A 22,601-nucleotide genomic window follows, 5' to 3' on the forward strand; every position below is an offset into this window, starting at 1 on the left:
AGTGACAGTGAATACTTCAAAAAGCCGATCACACGACCGTCCAAGGACATTTTAATTCAAAGACTCTTTAAAATGCAAAAAAATTGATTTGAAACAGCGGAAGATGAACTTACTCACAGGAACAATCAATTTTTTCAGGTCCAGGTCAGGTTGTGTGAGTTGACTACCTAGTCCACCTAGTAGTCGGAGACAGTAACACCAAGGGACCACAAAAACAAAAGTAATACCAGTGCAATGTTGCGAAATACAATGCGTTGCAGCAGCTTTAAAATGCATAACCTAGGGCGGCTGTTAGGTAAGATTGCAGTAACAAGTAGACACTTAGGTTTTTGGCTGCGATCAACTTCGTAATTAGAACGCATTGCATCTTCCATCAAGCTCGTCAGACAATTAGATGCAATCAATCGATCTCGATAACGTCCGTCTCGTCCACTAGTTTCGCAACTTTGATTGACTTGTCGTTATCCACTTCATCCTGAACTGGCCGCTTTTTGCCACTGTGTCTAGCTCTTTTCTCATCCAGAAGACGATAGATTCCCGTTGAAGAAAACTCTATGCGATCTCGGCCGTGGATGCTTCATTTCTGTATCGCTGCAACGCGGCTAGCGTAAACTCACACACTTCGAGCTCATCATATGGCACAAACAACTCGCATGAAGCACAACGCCAACGGCTGCCCGTGACTCTTTGATTTGCATCCAAGTATGTCTTCAAATCAAAACACTGTGGTGAATACAAATCGAGTTATAAGAATTGTAGAATACTACGAAGAAGGCAGACCATCTAGTCACATACCTGCCAGTGTTTGCATGACCTTCCTCTAACAGGAGAGTTCATTAAAGCCTTGGAAATAGGGCAAGTCAAGCTGAAAACAAACTTGCCTACTTCTTCTACCTTCTCACCATCGCTCCCATCAATAATGTGCATCTGTCCAGATGCTCTTTGAATGGCTCGCTGCATCCCTTCTTTTACAGTGACTCGGTTCAGTAGCCCGTTATTTGGGTTTCGTATCGTGGAGAATATCGAATCGGCAGATTCATATCTGCAAAACCCCACCATTAAGATAAACGGTTCTTCATCATAGCAACATATCTCAATCGAAACATTCGGGTCAGACATAGATACATGTTCAGTCAAGTCTAACTGCGTGCATTGATTCTTCCATAGAGACTTATCATGACTCTGCTGCTGCCTTTGAGCCAATCGCAGTGGCTTTCCGTTAAGTTGCAGAAAAGTTCCCTTAGGCCATAAGTGGCAATCAGCTCGATTTTTTGAGGTCCTTGATAAGGGAAGAGCGCGTAACATTAATCCCCAATCTCCCTTCTTCCATTTCAAAGCACCCTGGCGAGGTTTTCCCCACATTTCGGGCTGAATTTTTCTGATGAATTCTTGGTACATAGGTGTGTTGAGATTGATTCTCAAGGATGATCCTGTTTTAGTTGCATCTGTGCTGCCTGCAGGCACCGTCAACGTGCATCTGCAAGGCCCCGCGAAAGTAAAAAAAGGATCCCATTTTTTCAGTCGGACCGGTAGGCTTTTGGATATGCTTGTTGGTAAGGGATCCAGTTTGAGTTTCAAGTTTATTTCCCCTCTTTCAGACAAAGACCCTGAAAACGTTGGACTTCTGTCAGCGGCCATTTTGACTGTTACTGCATGACTTGGAACGCCGGAATTGATCCAAACATCGTTCACCAGCGGCTTTCTATTGGATTGAAAAATCGAGTTCGCGTCTTGTCTCACTCTTTCTTGCTTAGAGCGTTGTTCATTGTAAAAATTAGCTGTCACATCCTTCTGGGATATGGCGTCATCCATTCTTTCATTCAAATGCGATTCGCGATTCCTGGTTTGTCGATCAAATGTATCGTTCGATGCGCTCCTTTCGACTTCAAAAGATCTCCGTTTCGGCGGTTCCCATCGTAGAGACAGATCTCTTTGAGGTCGTTGAATTCCTTTACTAGAAAGTTTACTAGATGAGCCGGATTCATCCAAATCCACCTTGTGTTTGGGGTTCTGTACGTTCTTCGCTGTGACAGTACTGCTAGAGACAAGCACGCCAATGTTTTGGCCTCCCTTTTCTGCCAACGTAGGACGTTGTTCTTTGTCCGAATCACGTGATGCCAACCTACATGTATTGTCCAAGAGCACTGAAGAAGGACCACCGCTGGTAGCGCGCTTACTTGTTGTTTCTGGAATGAACGGAGGTAGGCTGGTACGACATGAATGTTTGGAAGTCTGAACGGGGCTTGCTGGTCTCGTCGCTTCGTCCCCTGTTGCTATCGGATCTACCCTTAAAGCTGACCCCGGCAGATGAAGAGATTCATTTTCCAGATGTTCAGATCTCGGTTTACCATCAGTTTGTATTCTTGCAGAAGATTCATGTAGAGGTTTCGGTGCGTCATTATTTGGTACAGCAGAGGGATAATTTGCCTCGACCACTTCATGATGTGCACCATTCCGGCCTGCAGATATCTTCTTTGAAAGGGGCTCGCCCCATCTCGTTGATGATTTCTTGGCTACAACGGCGATGTTTACGTCAGAAGGTGCCTTTTCCGACGACGTTGTAGCCAACAGTCCCGACCCAGAACTGGAGGTGGTGGCTTTCGTCGTAGATGGAACATTTGTAGCAGCAACGGGGCCATCAAGTATCGCCGGCGCTGATTTTTCCCCACTACTTCTCAAATCAGAAGGGCTCGCAGCTCTCGAAGTTGTGATCCCACCGTTCAAAGTACTCTTGGATCGCCCCCCGGAAGGTGAGTGTAGTCCGGTATCGATGGACGCCTTGGACGACGCGCCCGCAACCGCCACGGCGATTCCGTTTGTTGATTTCGTTTCGACATCTGTATCCGATTGCTCACTATCGTTTTCAGATGGAGTGTTTCGCGCATTAAGAGCAATGAGTTCTTTATCTATCCGACTCAGTAAGTCATACGCCTTCGTCAGTGCTGCTCGCCGTTTTGCCGGCGGTACTTCGTTTCTGGAAGCGTCTTTTAGCAGTGTTTCTAGAACGAATTCCATTTTAGCAGCCGGATCGTTCGTCTTTGGTTTTGTTTTCAGATCATCCCAATGTGGACCCACTAGCAAACTGACAGTGTGTCTATCAAGCGACTCGCAATCTCGTTTCCTTTTCGAAAGAATCCGAGAGAGTGGTTCTCGTTCATCATCTATTCGTTTTCCTTTCTTAGTTTGTTGTGACGTTTCGCTTGCCATGGCTACCTTCACATCAGAGGGTCCATCTGACACAGTACAATGAGAAAAATGAAACTTTCAATGGTGCCTAGAAAACGGCCGTCCACAGGTTACACCATATGCCAAAAGTCCCGAAAAGGCGAGCAACGAGCACAATCGAAACAACACGCTGTTAGAGACGACGGCAAAGAACGAGCGCGAAACGCTACGAGCTCGGACGAGGGACGGTCGTAAAATATTAGGATTCGAGAAAACCGTCTTGAAAATGACTTCGTCGATCACATGTCCGTGAGGACACGAAACAGATTCGTTTTCGGATCTACCGAGTTCTATCGACGGAACTCACACATGGACTTCACTTCGTTGGGATCAACAACCCTTTTCGTGGTCAATAACTCTTCCGTTAGTCTAACAAGACGAGTGGCCAAGTGGGTGTATTTTGATCGTGAAGCGGCACATGGTTCGCATTAACAAGCAATCTCGACGGCGTCTGTTCGAAGAAAATTTCTCTCTCAGGCAACCTGCCGCTTTGAGTCGCCACTTTCTGAATCTCGGGATCTTGATCCTCGTTGGAACTGCCGTCTCTCTGTATTTCTATCTTTTGAATCAGGAAGAGCGAGAAACTAGGCATAGTATGATGGCGGCCGCTCATTCTGCTGCACGTATCACAGCAAGCAACAAACCGTTCCTTCTGTACGGCACGGCCTGGAAGAAGGAACGTACCGCCGAACTTGTTTCCCAAGCAGTTCACAGCGGATTCCGCTTTATCGACACTGCCTGCCAACCAAAGCATTACAACGAAGCGGGTGTGGGTGATGGATGGAAAAGTGCCGCGGAAGAACTCAAACTGCAGCGGTCGGACTTCTTCCTACAGACGAAGTACACGCCTTTCGGCGGGCAAGATCCACAAAACATCCCGTATGATCCGGATTCGCCTTTAGATGCACAAGTGAAGGCTTCGCTTGAAGTTTCTCTGAAAAACCTCCAATCTTCTTATTTGGATTCCTTGGTACTTCACTCGCCCCTAAATGACTTCGAAGATACAATGACAGTCTGGCAAACAATGGAATCGTTCGTGGACGACGGGAAGGTTCTCCGTCTTGGAATCAGCAACTGCTACGATTTTGAGACGTTTCAAAATCTTTACCAAAAAGCGAGAATTAAACCCAGTGTATTGCAGAATCGCTTTTACGAAGATTCAAATTTTGACACCGAGCTACGGGCTTTTTGCAAAAATCATTCCATCTGGTACCAATCGTTCTGGACGCTTACAGCGAATCGCCACGCTCTTGCTACTACTGACGCGAAGACTCTTGCGGAACAAAAGGGTCTCTCTCCACAAACGCTTTTGTATGCGTTTCTGATGAGCTTGGGATACGGAACGCCTCTGTCGGGAACCACCAACCTCGGTCACATGGTTGAGGACGTCGCCGTAATGGAGCGGATGCAGGCAGGAGAGGTTTTCTTTGAAGATGAGACAGAGCTTCGCGACTTTGCTAAGATCCTGGGCATGCCCGACTTGTAGGGATTGGAAGTCTTAAACACGAACTCTATTCCTTACCTTTCTTTACGCCGCTATCCTCGTCTTGTCAGCTTTTACTTTAGTCATTGGACACAGAGAAACCTTGTAGGGATTGGGTGTCTGTAACGCGGACTCTGTTCCTTAGTTTTCTTTTCGTCGGCGTCGTGATCTTGCCAGTTTTTAATTGTTGGACGCAGAGAAAACCGTGCAAAGCTAACCTTTAAGGTTGTCCACAGTCTTGAGAGTCTGCGGCGAATAGCTTTCGCTACCTGCTAGTTTGCCACGGTCGACTGAGATTAAATGTCGTCGGACCCTATTTTACAGCAAGGAACGAAATAAATATGTCTTAGGAAACGCTTGGATTTTGAAATTTAGGCTAAATTCAGAGAACTGACTCAGTCTCTCTATCTGAAATTGTGTGCCTTCGACCTTTTTTTGGTTGCTTTCGGAATATCAACTCCTCCTATCAGGCCTTTGCACACCACGCAAAAGGAAAAGCACCCATTCGCTGCCATCTTGGTTGTGAATTGTGGGTAAATAATTGTTGCGCTAATCTCTATTTTGCTTTTATAACAGGAGACAAGGAATTTCTCCTTTTGGATAGTCATCGACCGTACATGGCTATATATTCCATTGTTTTCAATCACAGGAATAGCTACGTCGTGATCTGGCCTTTAGTCTACGATGATCATTCCAAGACGATCAACAACGTCTGCTTCGGCGAGTGATAAAAAAATTTTATTTCCAAAATCATTACTGCTTTTCGCGAAGGCTCCGATACTGCTGCTGAATTTTGTTCAAATGACTGCTGCCTTTTCTTCGGTGGCTGTCGCTGCTGGTCGGGAAGGCTTTCGCTTTCAACTTCTGAATGATCGGCATCGACAATCACAACTATTCTCTTCTGCTTCATCAGAAGATCTCGTGTCACAAGAAAGCAAGGATAGAGTAGTCCGAGTATTCGGAAACTGGGAAGAGTTACACGGGAATTTTTTGCTGAGGCCTCCTATTGAAACTGGGCCTCCACGAGCGTTAATTCATTTCTTAGGAGGTGCGATCGTGGGAAAGGCCCCTCACATAAGCTACCGATATTTGCTGGAAAGTTTGGCCAAGAAAGGTTACATGGTGGTTGCAACACCATACGATCTATCATTCGATTATTTAACAACGTGTGATACAATATTGTCACGGTTCGAAATGGTAGCCGCCACGCTGGCCCGACAATACGGCGCATTACCGGTCGTTGGACTTGGACACTCGTGTGGAAGCGTCTTGCAACTTCTCATTACGAGTCTCTTTCCTGATACGCCGAGGGGTGCAAACGCACTTATCTCATTCAACAATAAACCCGTAACCGAAGCAATCCCGGTATTTGAGGAGGTTGTTGCACCGTTTTTTACCTATGTTGCAGCTCGAAACGCGACACGGTCCAGTGGAAGCGAAATATTATCCGTTGGTCTTCAGCTCGCCAAGTCAGCCACTGTTGGGGAGGTTCCGTCAGATCATTTGCTGAGCCGAGCAGCTCAACTTTTGGCACCACCAGGTTTCGAAGCATTTGCAAAAGATGCTACTGTCAGCGTACCATTGGCCCTCCGTGATGCCTTTGAATCTTTGGTGCAACCGTCAACCAACGCTTTGTCACAGGCAGGCTTGGTACCTCTAAGCTACGAGTTTCTGGAGACGTTGGAACAGATTCCACTCCTGATCGACGAGGTGGCGGATGGAGCTCGTGATTTTGTTCCTCCGCCTGCCGAAGTAAAAGCGGCTGCACGTCGAGCATATCGCGCTCGACGGACACTAATTGTCAAGTACACGGAAGATCCGTTGGATGAATCGGATGAAATCGAGGACCTACTACAGGTTGCTGGTCAAGTTATTCGAATGAAAAGACCGATGGTTCAAATTGATGTGCAAAGGCGAGATCTACCGGGTGGGCATGCTGCACCACTCCTGGCGCCGCCACTAGATTTGGCAGAACGGGCCGAAACGTTGTTGGGAGCCGATGCGGCCAAAGAGCAACTTTTCTACTCCCAGGCGGATCAAACAGTTGAAGTCCTAGCGAAATGGCTGGAAGAGTCCAACTTGTAAAGAAATGATTGATTTTGAGTTCACCGTCTAACAGTAAGAACTAGCCATCATACTGGTGGCCTCAAGTTACTGCGCTTTCATGTCGGATGGCAACCCACAAATTTCCATGGAATTACAAAGAGAGAGTCGCAAGTCTAATATTTCTATAGCTACGACATCATCAGGATTCTGAGTTACGGGTATATTCAATTATAACTAACTGAAATTTTGCTTCTGATTCGTTATTTGATGATTGGGGAACCGGTAAAAAATACCCTAGATCTCGGAAGGACTTTCCACAAATGTAAACCAGATGGCTGAGAGGAGTTTCTGTTTGGAAATTTACTAGCGATGCGAGCCTTCGGGTCACGTGAAGGCGATTCACTCTCAGCTCAGCGTTGCCTATGCAAATCCATCCACCAAAATTTACTACCAAACAGAGCTCTCCCCGTTTCCGGTTTTCCAGTATGTTGATTGCAGCTGCGTCGCTAGAGTAGTACGCCAAGCCAAGAAACGTATCCTAGGATGAATTCTAACACCGATCTGGACGTCGCCTTATCCTTTACGAGCGAACCTTCTGCACTTACCGTGAGTGAGATTTCGGATTTCTCAATTTACAGTCAAGCGGAGAACGATACCGGAACCACTTCAGTGCCCGAGCGCGCAGCCCAACCATTAGACACGAACAGCGAATTTCATGTCAACGATTATTTGACAAGCAAAATACCGGGGGATGGGGATTCGCAAATTAAAACAACACACATTTCGGATGAGCTCAAATCTCAGGTAAAGAAGGAAACGCAAGACGCGGCTGACATTCCTATCCCAACAATGTTAAGAAGAGCCGATACGACCCCTGGTGCATTCCACCAGCCAGGGATAGGGTCGGATAGAACTGCTTATCCGAGCACAAGAGATGAAGAAGCCCCTCAAGATCTTTCTTTTGCGGGAGAACATCTCGTGTCAGCAACATTGGTTGCCGATCAACATACTGGAGAATTTGTCGTTGCGAAGCCAGTCAGCTGGCAAAAGCGACCAAGTATTTTGCTTCTTGTGGCAGTGATACTTCTACTGACATTGACCGCAGGGTTGTCAACAGGACTTACCAAGCGGGCGGATGAAGATGATGAGATCGATATCGCTCAGGAATCATTTAGTGACGTGCCCAGTGAATTCTACAATATTTCTTCGTTCGATCGTCAGGCATCATTTGTGGTAGCTTGGGGGGAAAATTCAACATGTGCTAAATCGCTGGCATCTCCAGCTGTCGAGATCTATTGTAATGGAGCAGCTGTGTTGGTGATTGATGACACGCAGCAAGCTTCTTGCAGCCGGCAAAGTAGTACAGCGATGACTTGCGTTTTACAAAAGGCTGCTGTTGAGGCCACGGTCATTTTTAGCTGTGGTGGCAATGCCGAAGCTCATGACCTTGCAGCAATTAGTCTCGTATCAGCAACTGTATTCAATGACTGCAGTAGCAGACTCGATCACGACGACATTGGATTTGCAATTTTTGGTGGAGAGGCGATACAGTACTCCAGTCATGGAGAGTTTTGCCGTGATTATCAAAACAGCAACATTTGGATTATTGAAAATTCAGATAGATGTGGCGTGAACAAGAAGGAAACTTTCCTTGATTCACATATACAGACCGAGGAAGACGGCACCATCCGTTCGGTAAATCAAGTGTATTGCTACGCAACAAAATATTGTGAAGATCGAAGATCATGCGTTGATAATTTGTGCCAAGCTACTGGAGAGTGTACAAACCTTGCCGTCGACACAATTCAGCAAGACATTTCAACGGAGATCACTGATCCACGTTGCTCTTTTGCTCCAGGAGCTGGACCTACGCTTGATGTTATGCGCAGCGTTGTAGGCAACCGCTGGGGAAATCGGGACGATTTTCTGCACCGAAGCTCAAGGGACAGTAAAGAGTTGTAGTAGATTCCTAGTCATTCTTAATAGACAAAATAGGTAGTGTAAAGGACATCAATTTTTTATTCATGCGGATGGTGAGTTGAAGTTGTTTGTTCATGTTTTGTGGTATATCATTTGAAATTATAGGTAGCAACACTTACATTATGTTAGTAATCTTCGCCGACTGAAAATTTTGACCGAGCATTCTTATTGGGAGCCATGTTGTAGCCGAGACCTCAACTAACTGTAAAAGTAAACAGGACTGCCAACTTTGATGTTTCCTCCGCAAGCAGAGCCTACAGCGACTTTCCTTACCGTTCATCCAGCCACAGACGATCAATTCCTTGCGATCTAGTCCATTCGTGAATAACCATTCGTGTCTAGAACTCCCTTCGCAGGAAATCTAGAGAGATCAACCGCCAGCAAGATTAGGTATAGAGTTTGTGAACTCTCTGTCGAGGGCAACTTCCAGCTCATTGTCAGTCAATCCAAGGTACAGACAGATCCAAAAGAAAAACAGAGAAACGACGCGCCCCGTATAACCGAACGTATCACCCTTTGCACGTACTAAACAAAAGCAAGCTGCATTGATACCGACATCGAGCGGCTGGCGAGGAAATGAAGAGAAGCGCTAATTTCATGGATTGGCATCCTGCGTTTGCATGCCAGAAAAGAATGATGTGTACTTGTTTACAGTTCGCTCTTTTGTTAATAGCATGCTCTATTCCCGAGAGTTACTGCTTCCATCAATTCTCGTATCGAAAGATTTTGATGCCACTTTTTGTGCATAACAGTCGGAGAGACTTTGTTTTGAAGAGCCCGCCCGTTGCAATCGGAACCCTTTGGTTGACGAACGCGCCATCTCCCGCAAATGCTATGATCAACTTTCCAGATTTGTCAAAAACCATGACTGCGCAAGGCCCTGTAAACAGGAGGGTCGGGGGGCTGGCATCAAAAATTCGAAACATTGGCAGTGTCATGGTAAGTTTCGGACTCTTTCAAATACACATTTCTTTTTACGCTCTAACTCCTCTTTGATGCTTTTGCAGGACGAACTCCAGCGCGATTTAATGCAAGAGCGCTGGGATCTTGTTGAATCATATCCGGCTCAACTTCGATCGTTTGTCCCAGTATTTACCACGTACACGGACTCTGCTTTTCCGTCGGATGCACCAACCGACAAAGGACTTCGAGTTGCTCTCAGATATGAGGTCGGTCGTTTCTTTGCCTCTGTGGAACGCTTCAAACAAGCCGCTTCTCGCCAGGCGTTAGATGAGGCGTACCTCGCGTACTCGGAAATGGCTTTACATTTTGATCGATACTTACGGGTAGGTGGACTCTATACATACTATGACGACAGTATCTCCACTGAACCATACTTTCAAGGCATTGCTGATGATGCATTAGTATACTCTGATCCTAAAACAGACCCCCCTTTTGTCCGGGACTTGGTAATCTTGGTTCGTGGTCCCGAGAAAGGGAAAACTGGAATCATTATTGGAATGTATTCGGATGGTACAAATAAATCTGTCATCAAACTTGATCGGTACAAAGGAATGAGGGAAATCCGCGTTGTAGCAAACGACTGGGTTGCTAAGCGGCTTGGTGAGCAAGACCCCGACGACGTATTTCTGATTCCCCGAAAGGCATAGACGAGTGTGCTGCATAGTAGCGTTTTTGATATTATAGATTCTTCCAGAAAAATTCGCATTTCAGAGTTACAAAGATTTGTTTTGTCCTGATTTCATATTAAAGGTCTCTCCATTGGTAGGCTGATACTCATACTATGACGGATTATTTTAGTATGCGTGTTGCGCGTTTCGTTTATGGAGTTACTGGCCTTTATCCTTGGACCAACGCTTTGCCACAAGCGTTTTCGACTTCCGCCTACACTTTTGAATCTTCTATCTTCGCTCTCCTGTATGTTATAAACTACAATATCCTCGCCAAATATAGTAGAATTAATAGCAACACAATCTCAGACAACTAGGGACTCCTTACCGGTAGGGCCGAAAGAAAGTTTGGAAAATCTCTCCAAAGATTTAACTCGCAGAAGAATTTGCCCTGACCCGCCTGAATATAGGCATGGGAAAGGTACCGGGCAGGCTATCAATAAGACTGGTACCAAGTGTGCTTTCAAAATCAACCGGTGCTAATCTAATGAGCTGTTTCTAACGATATACACGATGCAGTTGGCGGGAAGCTGAACTGCGAACATTGGCTGCAGAACGCTCAATATCTTGTCAGCCTTAAAGGACCATCCGGAGAACAAAATTCCTGACCGTAAAAAAAGGGAAGTAAACAGAAGCTCAATGTCGTCGGGAAAGGAAAGAGCAAGGCAAAGCATGACGATAAGTGAAGAAGAACCTAAAGACCTGCGGCCAGGCGCTCGTTGACCCAGCTCTCACGATTGACCAAAATGTGACCACCAAGATCGGCGGGCAGCTTGTCTTTCGACAGACCAAATTTTTCGAGCCGTCCAAGCAATTTCTCTTGCGAACCTGAATGAACGCTGATGCGCTTACGAAGCTTTTCGCCTAGAAAGTATTTGATGATTGGTATAACAATGGCGGCGAACATTGGGGGCTGGCAGATGTGAAGAGCTGAGAGGCGTGTTGGTATTGCGCCCTTGATAGATGTTGTAACGATTCTTATAAGCCCACGGTCGAATTGGGAATACTTGGCGTTCTGTGGCCAACCAAGAACCACCACACCTTGCCGCTGTGTATTTTCATCTTCAATCGCAGCGTGAAAAATGTACCAAAAGACACGACCGAGAGAATCTCGACTGTACTTTGTTCGATCTTGCCGAGCTACGTCAAAAAAGATAATAGACCGCCCCTCTGGATCTTTTTCTTTCATAAGGCTAATGATTCCAATGCGTATCGTTTCCTTATCGTCTCTAACAGCGCCTATCAAAGTAAGGGGCTCGAACGCTTTCTCAGGCCCGAAGACTTCCACCCGTTTGTCCCAGTAGTGCGCATACCGCTCTGCTGCTAACTGTGCAACCAAAAGTTAGACACAATGAAACATCTGGAGCAATTTGACTGCATTGAACGCTTGCGTGCGTTACCTTAGCTTGAAAGACTTCACATCGCAGAAACATAAGCTTGAAGTCGTCTGTAAGTAGTTCGGGACATTTCTCTTCGGCCTGCATCAAACATATCTTTTCTTGATCCGGAACTCGTTTTAATTCGTCCTCGAATTCGACACGTTTCCGAGCAATGAGCTCCGGTGTTTCCACAGGATGAAGTTGTCCGTAAACATCAGGCAGCAAACCCTTTAGATGGGCCTCGGTTGAGCAGCCAACCATAACAGTGTTCGAAACTCGTAAATTTGGACTCTATCTAGCTGGGTCTCTCCACCTTTTGTATGCATGAGCGAATCCTTTGTGTCAGGGTTGATCTCGGTACCAGTGTTGTTCCGGCCGACGGCTCCTTGACTAACTGTGAATTCTTTCACAGTTCTGCTCACGCGATATCTGTGATGCTCATGCTCAAAATGACGAGATTTATCAGAAGCGCAAAAAGTACACGCGCCTGTATTTTTTGACTCGATCGCATTGTCGTTGTTTTCGTCTTTATGGTAGGCGCCTTTCTGATTCTGAAATTCGACCGTAAACTCCTTTGTTAGGATGTCTCGACAGTGGGCCCGAACTTATCACATTTGATAAACCCAAGTGGTAAAACCGCCAAGGTACAATCTCTAACCAAGACGCTGGCGCTCACTTGAAAGCATGATGTCGGAGGACAAAAGGAGCCGTGATGCACCGTCAGATCTTTCCGAGGGCGGTGTTACTGCTTCTCACAGTATTGAGTCGCTGGAGCCGAGAAACTCCCTGACCGGCGCCATGTTCCTTTATTGGGTTGTCCCAGTTCTATTGTTTGCAGTTTTCAGTCGACTGACGGTAGACACAAACGTTGGCACTGTCAAAACGAAACCTTTAAAGTCGATTCCTATCCAGCTCGATCAGGACTATATCGATTCGACACCATCGGTCAGGCCGACCCAAGCACCCATCCCAGTTCGGCAAGCCGATAATCCTTCCTTACCATCCCGGTGGCCCACATCGTACCGCGCAACAATAGAGAAAATTGAACGTCGTCGTCCACACTGGAAAAACAAGCCCACTTTGTCTCCGTCTGCTCAGCCTTCGGCAGCCGACAGCAAAAAATTGGAGGACACCGTTACTTCCTCACCGCTGCCTAATGGTCGCAACGCTGGTGGCCGTCCTCGGGGCCGGGCATCGGACCCGAACCGTCTCATGATCATCGAAAAGATTGATGCAATGAGACAGGACGTTGTAGATGACCCTGCCGATATTTACAAGGCGATTGAATTTGCGGACGCCTTGCGTTTCTACGATCTACAGTACCGGGAAGGTGGTACTTATGAAACGGAAGCAATTGACACTTACAACAAAGTAGTTGGTCTTGTGGTAGCCAAACGGAATAAGCTGGTTGCTGCAAATCAACCGACCAATGTTTCCTTGAATGGTTCGCGAACGAAGTCCGTGAGCGACGAAGTCACTCTGGACTATGCCTCAAAGAGCGCTGACGGCCTCGTTTGTGCTGTATACACGGCGCTTGGGAAAGTCTACTACATGGCCAACATGTTTGAACGAGCGGCGAAGAGTTACACGGAATGTCTAGAAATTGCACCAAGCTACTTGGATGCGGTTAACGCACGCGCGTCAACGAACATTATCTTGGGCAAGTACGCTGAGGCTGGTGCCGATTTTTTGAAAGTCGTTCGGGAGGATGAACAACGATTGTTTCCAGATTCTTTCTCCGGAATTGCTCGTGTACTCGAAGCACAAGAGGATGCGATTCCTGGAGGGTGGGGGCCAGTAGTTGAGTTGCTGGATCAATTAATTCCTTCTTTTGAAGCACAATGGGCGTCTGCCCCGCCCCAGACAAAGCAAATTTTCGGGAATGGTCTCAATCGATTCCATCATTCGCTCTTCACCTATCACGACAAGAAGACGAAAGCATATTCCGAGGCATGGCATCATCTCACCGAAGCATACCAGTACAAAATGGCAAATTTACCTGTTTGGCAGTCAGGGCAAGAGTCGACAAAATCATTCCAGACCAAGCAAATTTTCAAGCCAGGATTCTGGTCCCCGGGAGTAGGCAGCGAGACCGAGACGCCAATCTTCATCATTGGCTTTGTCCGCAGTGGGTCAACTCTTCTCGAACGAATATTGGACGCCCATCCAAAAATTGTTGGCACCGGCGAAAATTCTGTCTTTAACGGACGCCTTGACGATATTCGCAATAAGATTGTTCAAGTCAGTATGGGTGGGCGGCGCGAGCAGCTGGGGGAAGTCACTAGACGGCTGGCGGAAGAAGTCGTCGATGGCATGCGAAAGCGTTGGCGAATTTTGCAAGCTACCACAGAAACGAGCGGAGTTAGAGACGACATCCCACTGCGATTTGTGGATAAAATGCTCACCAACTACTATAATGTCGGCTTCATTCATCTACTGTATCCAAAAGCCTTGATACTTCACGTTTACCGCAATCCAATGGATACGATCTTTTCGGCTTACAAGCATGAATTTCCGAGCGGTACGTTGGACTACACATCCGACTTTGACGCTCTAGCCGAGCTTTATCACTCGTACCGTGACATTATCGACCATTGGGACGACGCTCTGCCGGGACGCGTAACACACGTCCGCTACGAGGACATGGTTCAAGATATGCCCGGTATGGCAAGGGCGATCATCGATGCCACCGGTTTGCCCTGGGATGACAGCGTTCTGCAATTCCACAAGCAGAAGCACGCAGTCAATACTTTATCCACCACACAGGTGCGCAAGGGAATCTATAAGGACAGTTTGAAATCATGGGCGAAGTACGAGAATGAGCTTCAGCCAATGGTACAACTGATTGGCGGGCGTGTCCACTTCAATATAAAAGCAACGCTGCAACCTGTTCCGACTAAGGAGGAGTTGTGATTAAAAAATTGCATTTTCCGGCTACTGTTGAAGCCAAGTCGTCGCCATGTCTATTGACCGTGAATAAAGAAATGTGTCCCAACACTATGAGCTAGATTAGATTATTCACTGTCAAAGCGGTGTCGACCTAAAGCAACCACTCATCTACCTGCTATCGTGTTCTAGCTCATTCTGCTACCTCCACTGAGTAAAACGTCACTCTTGGTTCGCAACGAGGTGCCTTTTTTGCGTATTCAATCCTTGCCGTTTTACTTGCAAACGACAGGACGTCATTCCGTGAAAAGGAACTTCCCCGTCCTCTCCTAGGGGTCTGTTTGACTCGATCCTCCACCATTACCTTGCCCAGATCCTCTATCCAGCACGAGACGGCACACAAGGATCAGCTGCTCTCTGTCACGCGAATGATTGAAACGCACGACACCTCTCCTATGCAGCGTTACCCAGGCATCGTCTAGTTATGCATTCGATTAGAAAAAAGCTCTACAAGCCCGAAACTATTGCAGTCACGTAACGAAGTACCAAAAGTGTGAGAAAAAGGTTTGCCTGCAACGATACATTCCAAAAGACCGAGTGACACGTACCTGGACAATTCGTCTGGCCGGATCACTACGATTGCCAGCAAAAAATTGGTAGAAAAAAGGTGAGGCAAAGATCTGGCAGGTTGAACGAAGTTTTCTTACGGTACATTTCCCAACAAAGGCAACTGACTCCGCAACAACAAAGATCCTCAATTGGCAAGTATGCCGAAATAAAAACTTACTCCCATGCAGAAACCGCCTGTCGAGAAAAGGATCGAGAGACGGGGTAAGATTAATACCAGAATCGCACGAGAGTAGAGCATCCGAGTCTGACACCTTCGTAGAATTCTACGGTGTCCTAGTACGACTGGAACGTACATTTGCGGGCGGGATGGATCGACGGATCGGAGGCCACCATGGGGTTATCGAGGCCCGTTTCTCCGAGGAATGGAGTAGACGCAAGCTGCACAGGCTGGGCCGGACGGATAAACGCGACGGCCGCTCCGAGGAGTACGACGAGCAAAAGACCAAAAAACGTAGGGCTCTTCATGGTGTTGGATGATTTGTGTGTGTTTCTTTTTTACTGCATTCGTACCTCCCAAAAGAACACCGATGCCGTGATGATACTGCCTGCCTACCTCTCTTTTACAGTTAGCAGCTTCGCCGACGTCAGTACATCAACCGACGGCTTGTGTCTCACAGTCAGCGTTGGGTCAGCATAGGATAGAATGTCGCAGTCAATCCAGGACTGCCTACTTATCAGGGACGGGATTGAATTCCTGTCCGTGTCGAGACATAATTCAAAATCAGGCCACTTCACATTCTTTATAGCAAATTAATTCGCATCAAACGAATCTGTATCAAGCAGGTCAACCCCCAAACAACCAAAGAAAAGTGCGTTCGGTTCAGAGAATAACCAAAGTCGATCGACGCCATACCTTGGACAAGCATCTTCGACCATGAAGAGAATCCACGGAGCCCATAGCCGTCCGGGAACGAAGCCTCTGTCGATGGATACTACGCTCGACGATGCCGATGTCTACACGGTCTCGTCGAATGTCGATCCCGCTTTTTCCTTGTCCTCGTCGGTGCCCCAAACGCGGACCCTTGACTCCACGAGATCAGAGCGGATTGGTAGGAGCCGGAAACAACCATCGGCTTCAATGACTCAGGGAAGGAAACCTCTGTCGATGGATACTACGCTCGATGATGCCGATGTCTACACGGTCTCGTCGAATGTCGATCCCGCTTTTTCCTTGTCCTCGTCGGTGCCCCAAACGCGGACCCTTGACTCCACGAGATCAGAGCGGATTGGCAGGAGCCGGAAACAACCATCGACTTCAATGACTCAGATAAAATGTAAAGCAAGCTTTGAAAGACAGTACGATCTTACTCCGCTTGGTCTTACAACGGATGCCGGAGCTTCCTCTAGATTTTCCCTCGATCCGTGGGAGAACGATTCGGAAAGCAAAAAAATGGTAAAAGAACAGACTAGCACATCCAATCGGTAAGTGGTATCACTATGATAAGACGTCCGGATAGTCAAATTCACATGGTGCTCTCCTATTATGAATAGATCGAACCAGTTACAGAGGAAGGCGAGCGATACCTCTCCATCTAGTGACGATACCGAAGAAATTCATTTCGTGGACGAATCGCCAAGTGTGATGAGCACCTATCTAGATCCTGAAGAGATTCATCTGAGTATGGAAGATAGAGAAGAGGAAATCGCTCAGTTGCGGCTTTTGGCCGGAAAGCTGTCGGCGGATTGGAGAGCTCAGGACTTTGTGGCCCCGGCTCTGGCTAGGCGAATGAGAGATTTCCATTTCGCTCAGGAAAAGCGGCGCAAGAAGTACGGGGACGAAAGGCCTTGGGGAATCCTCGGGTTGTACGATCATCTTTCCGCAATTCGCATTGATGTACAGTGGGCCGAAGATGCAGCTTGGAGACGGGCCAATGGAGAACCTTACCTTTCCTGGGCGGACTTTGACGAGAGCAAAAAAGGTGGAAAGAATCGACCCTACTTTACCTACGTTCTTTTGTTCGTCTGCACTGCCAACATGATTGCGTCTATTGCGGCGAATGATTGGACTGTGGAATCTTTGGACGAGAATCCCATGATTGGGCCCAGTGCTGCGACGCTCATTCGAATGGGTGCGAAAGACTCCTACTTGATTGTACACGCCGGCGAAGGGTGGCGTTTGTTAACCTCCACGATTCTCCACGCGGGTTTAGTTCACTATTTCATCAATATGCTAGCCTTATGGTTTGTCGGTGGAGCTATCGAAATGAGCCACGGGTGGATCTCGGCCATGATCATCTTCAGCAGCTCCGCCATTGGAGGGATTATCCTTTCCGCAATTTTTCTCCCGGAATTCATTACCGTAGGTGCCAGCGGAGGAATCTTTGGTTTCATTGGGGCTTGCCTTGCCGACATTATCATGAACTGGAAGCTTCTCTTTGATGGGCTTCTCGATGAGAACGGAAAAAAACATCAGCACACTATGGTCGTTGTCGTGTTGCTCTTCGATATAGCATTGAATTCAATCATTGGGTTGACGCCTTATGTGGACAACTTTACTCGTAAGTATCGCGTGTTGACTGGTTGATCAAATACTCGCATCTCACGAATAAGAATGCACCTTGCAGATTTGGGAGGAATGGCCTATGGCTTTCTCTGTGGGCTCTCTACCATCGAACGGCTGTCCAAAGATTTTTTTGGCTTAGAGGAGTCTTGGATGGTTCGAGCCAAGAACTTTTGCGTGCGCTTTTTTGGAATTATCGTTACTGTCGTTTTTATTTGCGTAACTGCAATTATTTTGATGGGAGGCGATGGCGTAACAACTCCCTGTACAAATTGTAGTTGGCTCTCCTGTGTCCCTTTTCCTCCGTGGCAGAGTCAAAGTAATAAATGGTGGTACTGTGATGATTGCGGCCGTATCACGGCCGAAATTATTTCTGAGCCCTATTTACACCTAGAACTCGACTGCCCGGGCGGTACAATTGGTTTCGTCAACGTAACAAGCGATCAGTTGGACAGAGGCAAACTGGAACAAAGTCTTCCTTCCTACTGCCGTCAGTATTGTCCCATCAAAGAGCTTTGAGGTTTCGTTTTGTTAGCATTTCGTCACTTGCATAAAATATAAGTAATAAAGTAAGTTTCACTAATCTCGTATCTTCAAGTACTGTTCGAGCACACTTTTATGGAAAGAATCGAAAATCATCGCTAGCTCACAATCAATATGAAATTAGCTGGGACTGTAAACAGAATTCATAAATTTTATGTTCCATTAGCTTGGCTCGGATGAAGCCGGCTGGCGCCAGGTTGCTCCGGGCGTTTATCCCTTTTGAGCAAAAACTCGGATGGGCAAGGAGCCCCACCGCCTTCTTCATCAGGCTGCCTCCTCTTGTTTCCGCTCCAGCCTGCGACGGTTTGGGGTCGGATGACTGCCATAAGTGAAGCCGGTGGGTCCCGGGCGATTTCTGCGGCAATCTTGTCAGCCGCCTCTTGTTCCACCACATGAAGAGCCGTTTGCAAGGCTACAATAGACTGGTTCGGTCCATCCCTTTTCTGAGACACCAAAAACCTTCCAATCGCGTTATGCTCTTCCTGGCCGAGCTGTCCACTCGGAGTGGAGAAATGGTGAACTTGGCCACCGAACTGAACTACTAGCCGATCGCTTCGATGCTGTCGATGCAAGAGATCGTGTATAAGATGCAGACAGGGAAACCTAGACTCGGATAGACGTTCTTCTCCTGGTAGTAAGGGAGCACCGTCCACAAAGACGCAAAAACGAGGTGGCGTCGGTAAATTTGGTAGCAACGCCAGTATTGACGCCATCGCGGCACCTTGTCCAATGCCAAGAACCCCTTGCATCGGACAAGAGGTCCATACCTGCCGAAGAAGCAATAAAGACGCGTCCAAGCCGCGGAATTCACGCTTTCTCGAGGCTGTCGGAAAGGAGTCAAGCGGCTCATTTTGGTTGTGGGTACGGATCTCTTCTATCTCCTCCCACCAGACTCTCCGAGTAGCCTTGTCCTCAGCATCTGATTCAACTGTCAGCGGTGAGTTGACGTATACAAGATCGATGCCATGCCTTTCGTAAAGACGTTGGCCGAGCTTGGCTAGTTGATCCTTGAGTTTCGTCGCGGTGGATCCGGCATCGTGCAAACACAGTATGCGCATACTAGCCCCCGATTGAGGACTTTCTGTTTGGCTCGGCCTTTCGTGCGTGGTGGTCGCAGTTGCCATGGCGGCTGCAAACTTATCTTTAATGTTAATCCAAAAGATATGATCGAGGTCTCACATCAAACCCAAGGACCGTGACTTGCGAAGAACTTACATTAGGTTCCTGTAGGTCACTCTGTCAAACCATTTGTCAACAAAGAAATGAGCTTCCAAGATGGATAGGGTTAGGTTTACTGGGACTATTCACGATGGCCCGGAAAAGATCAGGGAAATTAACAAATCATTTTACAAGTGGTACAATTCCTGTAACAGCGTCATGCCTTCCACGGGCCCGGATGATCGTCTCCCTGACCAGGAGACGGTTCTGAACGTCAACTTGGGTGTGCTGGGGCACGTCGACTCAGGCAAGACGTCGCTGGTCAAAGCTCTGTCGACGTTGCTCTCGACTGCTGCGCTCGATAAGTCGAAACAATCACGTCAGCGTGGTATGACGCTCGATTTGGGATTTTCTTGTTTCTTTTTGGACATGCCCTCGCATTTACAAGCTTCCTACCCGGATAAGAAAAATCTGCAAATCACTTTGGTCGATTGTCCTGGCCACGCCAGTCTGATTCGAACCATAATCGGTGGCGCCCAAATCATTGATATGGTCTTACTAGTAGTTGACGCGGTGAAAGGGTGGCAGGCGCAAACAACGGAGTGCCTGGTCTTGGCCGAATTGACATCTCCGTATCTTGTTGTGGCGCTAAACAAAGCGGATCAGTTTCCTCCGCCGGAACGAGACCAGCTACTCGAACAGGCCGCGGCCAAAATTCGAGATCGTTTGAAAGCGACTCGGTTCGCGAATGCTCCTATTGTTGGTGTAGCTGCCTGCGTTGGAGGGGAAAAGGTAGCCGCAGCAAGCGAAGACATGTCAAAACTCGAAGTTCGGAATGAAACATACAATATGGAGACTTTGGTACAAACCCTGCAAGACAAACTACCGCCGCCGAAGCGGACGCCCGAGGGCTCGTTCTACTTCAGCGTGGACCACTGTTTCTCTATTCGCGGACGAGGAACTGTGCTAACTGGAACCGTTCTTAATGGTGCAGCTTCGGTAAATGATGTGCTCGAGTTTCCAACGCTGGGTTTGGATCGTAAGATCAAAAGCATACAAATGTTCAAACGACAGGTACAACGGATTCAACAAGGGGATCGTGCAGGTGTTTGTGTTAGCAACTTAGACGCGAAGCTGTTAGAGCGCGGTATTGCGGCTACGCCAGGGGCGGTGCAGTTGCTCAAAGGTGCGATTGCGCTAGTTCGCAAGGTACCGTATTATGTCGGTACTTTGCACAGCGGTAGTAAGTTTCATATCTCTGTTGGGCATACCACTATCATGGCAACGGTGACCTTTTGGGGTGCTGTAGAATTGCTTGGAAAAGAACAGAACCCTGCAGACTTAAGTGTCGTCAATCCAGTCGATACTAAGCCGTCGAAGCGATATGTTGGATCGTCCTCGTTAGGTGGCGACGCTGATATGGCAGGTCTTCCTCGAATGACGTTTAGCTTTGAGGAAGAATTTATACATCAAGATGATCTCCTTGAATCACTGGATGGGCAGGAGAGTCTACTTCATTGGGCGCTTCTTGATTTCCAAATCCCCGTACATTGTCCAATGGATAGCTTAGTGATCGGATCGCGCTTGGACACGGTGGATAATTCCACGGGGTCCGCCAGTGCTTGCCGGCTAGCGTTTTCCGGTCGTCTCATGCAAAGCGTCGATCCAGGGAAAGACATTTCTAAATTGCGACTATATACTCCCAAAGAACGCCGAGGCACAATATCACGTCTCGGTGACCCCCATAAGCGAACTGATGATGACAAACTTGTTCGTTACGAAGTCTTTGGATCTGATCTGTTTAAGAAAGAAACCAACATGAAAGCTTTTTTTGGTATGAAAGTGCAGACGGAACGGAATGAGATTGGTGAGATCAAATCCTCGTTCGGAACGTCCGGCAAGTACCGAGTCTTCTTTCCTGCCGGTACAGAAGCGAAAGAAGGTGAGCCGTTGATCCTCCGCTTCAAACGTTTTGCCCACGATCCCACCAAGGCTATGCACCAAACAGATATTGTGCTTCCGGTTGCTCGGACAGGCGCCAGGATTGAAATGGAAAAGAAAAAAGGCAAGCTACCAACTGGCATTAAGCGCCATGGCGAGGTCGTTTCATTGAAAGGCGATCCTCTGGAGAATGGAAAGCATAGCATGGCAATCATTGCCGGATTTTTTGCCCCAGAAATCAACATAAAAGACCGTGCGGGAACCAAGGTACGCATTCCAAGCACGAACGAAGAGGGCAGCATTGTTGGGTCTTTTGGAAAGGCGGGCAAATGCAAAGTACTTTTCGAGAAGGGCATTTCAGCCAAGCCCGGGGCAAAAGCCGAACTACAAATGTAATAGTTGTATATCAATTATGTCTAGCTAACTCCTGTAGTGTCATCTCACTTGCTGACGTTTTTGTTGTATTCCGTATGTATTTCGAAGTTTGTTGCTCGTATTGGCAAAGGCAGTAGTTAGAGTTGATAGTGTTCTGCTTGTGAACTTACTGTAAATAGTGGAAAAGTTCGCTGTCGGTTTGAAGAAACTCCAGGTTCAGAAACCTAGTCCGTTCGAGTTAGCGCGATTTCTTGTTATTATCAGGTTGCTGTATAGTTTGTCTTGGCGCGAAGCTTGACTGGCCTGCTGTCTTTTGCTTCGTCAATTTGTCCTGTACCTTGCGCTGCTCTCGAGTTGCCACCTTTTGGGCACGCGAGGCCTTCTTGTCGATTTCATGCTCAATCTCGGCAGCCCGCGCGTTCTCCACCTTTTTGGCTTGTAATTTCTTGTCGTAGGAGTTCAGACCATACAAAACGGCGGCATCGATGAGCATAAACGGAATTCTCGCTTCCTGTACAAATCGGACAGAGCCACCAACACGGGGGAGAGTATGAGAAACAGGAGCTGTAATAGTAAGGAAGACGGTGTTCCGGTATTTATTTATATGGTCGTAGGCGAAAAGGCCTATCACAGGAGCACATCGTCTCGTTCCATAGATGGAGGTTCAGGGTCCAACGTACCGGAATCTCGAGAAAGAAGTAGTTGATCAAGGAAAGTGCCATGGTGGAATTGGAAAGTGGTATTGATGTGAACAAAAAAGTGGAAATGAGAAGAGTGCAAGCTGATGTGCAAGCAGAAACGATCCATATCCGAACGAGGTCGTT

The 22,601-nt window shown here is 47.4% G+C and overlaps 12 protein-coding genes across 12 annotated transcripts; 7 read left to right on the plus strand and 5 right to left on the minus strand.

Annotated features, from left to right (window-relative positions):
- Nucleotides 1–552: 552 nt before the first annotated feature.
- On the minus strand, nt 553–3,015 carry PHATRDRAFT_42735 (predicted protein; the record flags this gene model as incomplete). The annotated part of the gene is made up of 2 exons (XM_002177156.1): nt 553–723; nt 796–3,015. 2 exons carry the CDS (start codon nt 3,013–3,015, stop codon nt 553–555), a joined length of 2,391 nt encoding a protein of 796 aa, XP_002177192.1.
- A 526-nt stretch (nt 3,016–3,541) lies between these two features.
- PHATRDRAFT_42736 (predicted protein) lies at nt 3,542–4,754 on the plus strand. Its single transcript, XM_002176651.1, has one exon. It carries the CDS (start codon nt 3,644–3,646, stop codon nt 4,709–4,711), a length of 1,068 nt encoding a protein of 355 aa, XP_002176687.1. The 5' UTR covers nt 3,542–3,643; the 3' UTR covers nt 4,712–4,754.
- A 944-nt stretch (nt 4,755–5,698) lies between these two features.
- Nucleotides 5,699–6,565, plus strand: PHATRDRAFT_3527 (predicted protein; the record flags this gene model as incomplete). The annotated part of the gene is made up of 2 exons (XM_002176652.1): nt 5,699–6,201; nt 6,370–6,565. Coding segments are annotated over 2 exons (699 nt in total), but the record flags the coding sequence as incomplete, so codon positions are not given.
- Nucleotides 6,566–7,211: 646 nt separating this feature from the next.
- PHATRDRAFT_42738 (predicted protein) lies at nt 7,212–8,735 on the plus strand. Its single transcript, XM_002176653.1, has one exon. It carries the CDS (start codon nt 7,298–7,300, stop codon nt 8,714–8,716), a length of 1,419 nt encoding a protein of 472 aa, XP_002176689.1. The 5' UTR covers nt 7,212–7,297; the 3' UTR covers nt 8,717–8,735.
- Nucleotides 8,736–9,243: 508 nt separating this feature from the next.
- PHATRDRAFT_42739 (predicted protein) lies at nt 9,244–10,401 on the plus strand. The gene is made up of 2 exons (XM_002176654.1): nt 9,244–9,673; nt 9,742–10,401. Exons 1-2 carry the CDS (start codon nt 9,311–9,313, stop codon nt 10,342–10,344), a joined length of 966 nt encoding a protein of 321 aa, XP_002176690.1. The 5' UTR covers nt 9,244–9,310; the 3' UTR covers nt 10,345–10,401.
- Nucleotides 10,402–10,849: 448 nt separating this feature from the next.
- PHATRDRAFT_42740 (predicted protein) lies at nt 10,850–12,126 on the minus strand. The gene is made up of 2 exons (XM_002177157.1): nt 11,766–12,126; nt 10,850–11,692 (listed from the first exon to the last, which is right to left on the minus strand). The coding sequence occupies exons 1-2, from the start codon at nt 12,003–12,005 to the stop codon at nt 11,060–11,062; spliced, it is 873 nt and encodes a 290-aa protein (XP_002177193.1). The 5' UTR covers nt 12,006–12,126; the 3' UTR covers nt 10,850–11,059.
- A 205-nt stretch (nt 12,127–12,331) lies between these two features.
- PHATRDRAFT_42741 (predicted protein) lies at nt 12,332–14,657 on the plus strand (the record flags this gene model as incomplete). The annotated part of the gene is made up of 1 exon (XM_002176655.1): nt 12,332–14,657. Exon 1 carries the CDS (start codon nt 12,429–12,431, stop codon nt 14,655–14,657), a length of 2,229 nt encoding a protein of 742 aa, XP_002176691.1. The 5' UTR covers nt 12,332–12,428.
- A 75-nt stretch (nt 14,658–14,732) lies between these two features.
- On the minus strand, nt 14,733–15,731 carry PHATRDRAFT_42742 (predicted protein). The gene is made up of 4 exons (XM_002177158.1): nt 15,554–15,731; nt 15,418–15,434; nt 15,239–15,263; nt 14,733–15,151 (listed from the first exon to the last, which is right to left on the minus strand). Exons 1-3 carry the CDS (start codon nt 15,723–15,725, stop codon nt 15,261–15,263), a joined length of 192 nt encoding a protein of 63 aa, XP_002177194.1. The 5' UTR covers nt 15,726–15,731; the 3' UTR covers nt 14,733–15,151; nt 15,239–15,260.
- A 355-nt stretch (nt 15,732–16,086) lies between these two features.
- On the plus strand, nt 16,087–18,279 carry PHATRDRAFT_42743 (predicted protein; the record flags this gene model as incomplete). Its single annotated transcript, XM_002176656.1, has 3 exons — nt 16,087–16,682; nt 16,752–17,758; nt 17,825–18,279. Exons 1-3 carry the CDS (start codon nt 16,135–16,137, stop codon nt 18,277–18,279), a joined length of 2,010 nt encoding a protein of 669 aa, XP_002176692.1. The 5' UTR covers nt 16,087–16,134.
- A 153-nt stretch (nt 18,280–18,432) lies between these two features.
- PHATRDRAFT_42744 (predicted protein) lies at nt 18,433–19,361 on the minus strand (the record flags this gene model as incomplete). The annotated part of the gene is made up of 1 exon (XM_002177159.1): nt 18,433–19,361. One exon carries the CDS (start codon nt 19,359–19,361, stop codon nt 18,456–18,458), a length of 906 nt encoding a protein of 301 aa, XP_002177195.1. The 3' UTR covers nt 18,433–18,455.
- A 319-nt stretch (nt 19,362–19,680) lies between these two features.
- Nucleotides 19,681–21,435, plus strand: PHATRDRAFT_8917 (predicted protein; the record flags this gene model as incomplete). Its single annotated transcript, XM_002176657.1, has 2 exons — nt 19,681–20,761; nt 20,801–21,435. Coding segments are annotated over 2 exons (1,716 nt in total), but the record flags the coding sequence as incomplete, so codon positions are not given.
- Nucleotides 21,436–21,788: 353 nt separating this feature from the next.
- On the minus strand, nt 21,789–22,517 carry PHATRDRAFT_42746 (predicted protein). Its single transcript, XM_002177160.1, has 2 exons — nt 22,458–22,517; nt 21,789–22,288 (listed from the first exon to the last, which is right to left on the minus strand). Exons 1-2 carry the CDS (start codon nt 22,497–22,499, stop codon nt 22,016–22,018), a joined length of 315 nt encoding a protein of 104 aa, XP_002177196.1. The 5' UTR covers nt 22,500–22,517; the 3' UTR covers nt 21,789–22,015.
- Between the last annotated feature and the right edge of the window lie 84 nt (nt 22,518–22,601).

Source organism: Phaeodactylum tricornutum, chromosome 1, assembly GCF_000150955.2.
Source record: "Phaeodactylum tricornutum CCAP 1055/1 chromosome 1, whole genome shotgun sequence".
NCBI classification, from domain to species: Eukaryota; Bacillariophyta; class Bacillariophyceae; order Surirellales; family Neidiaceae; genus Phaeodactylum; species Phaeodactylum tricornutum.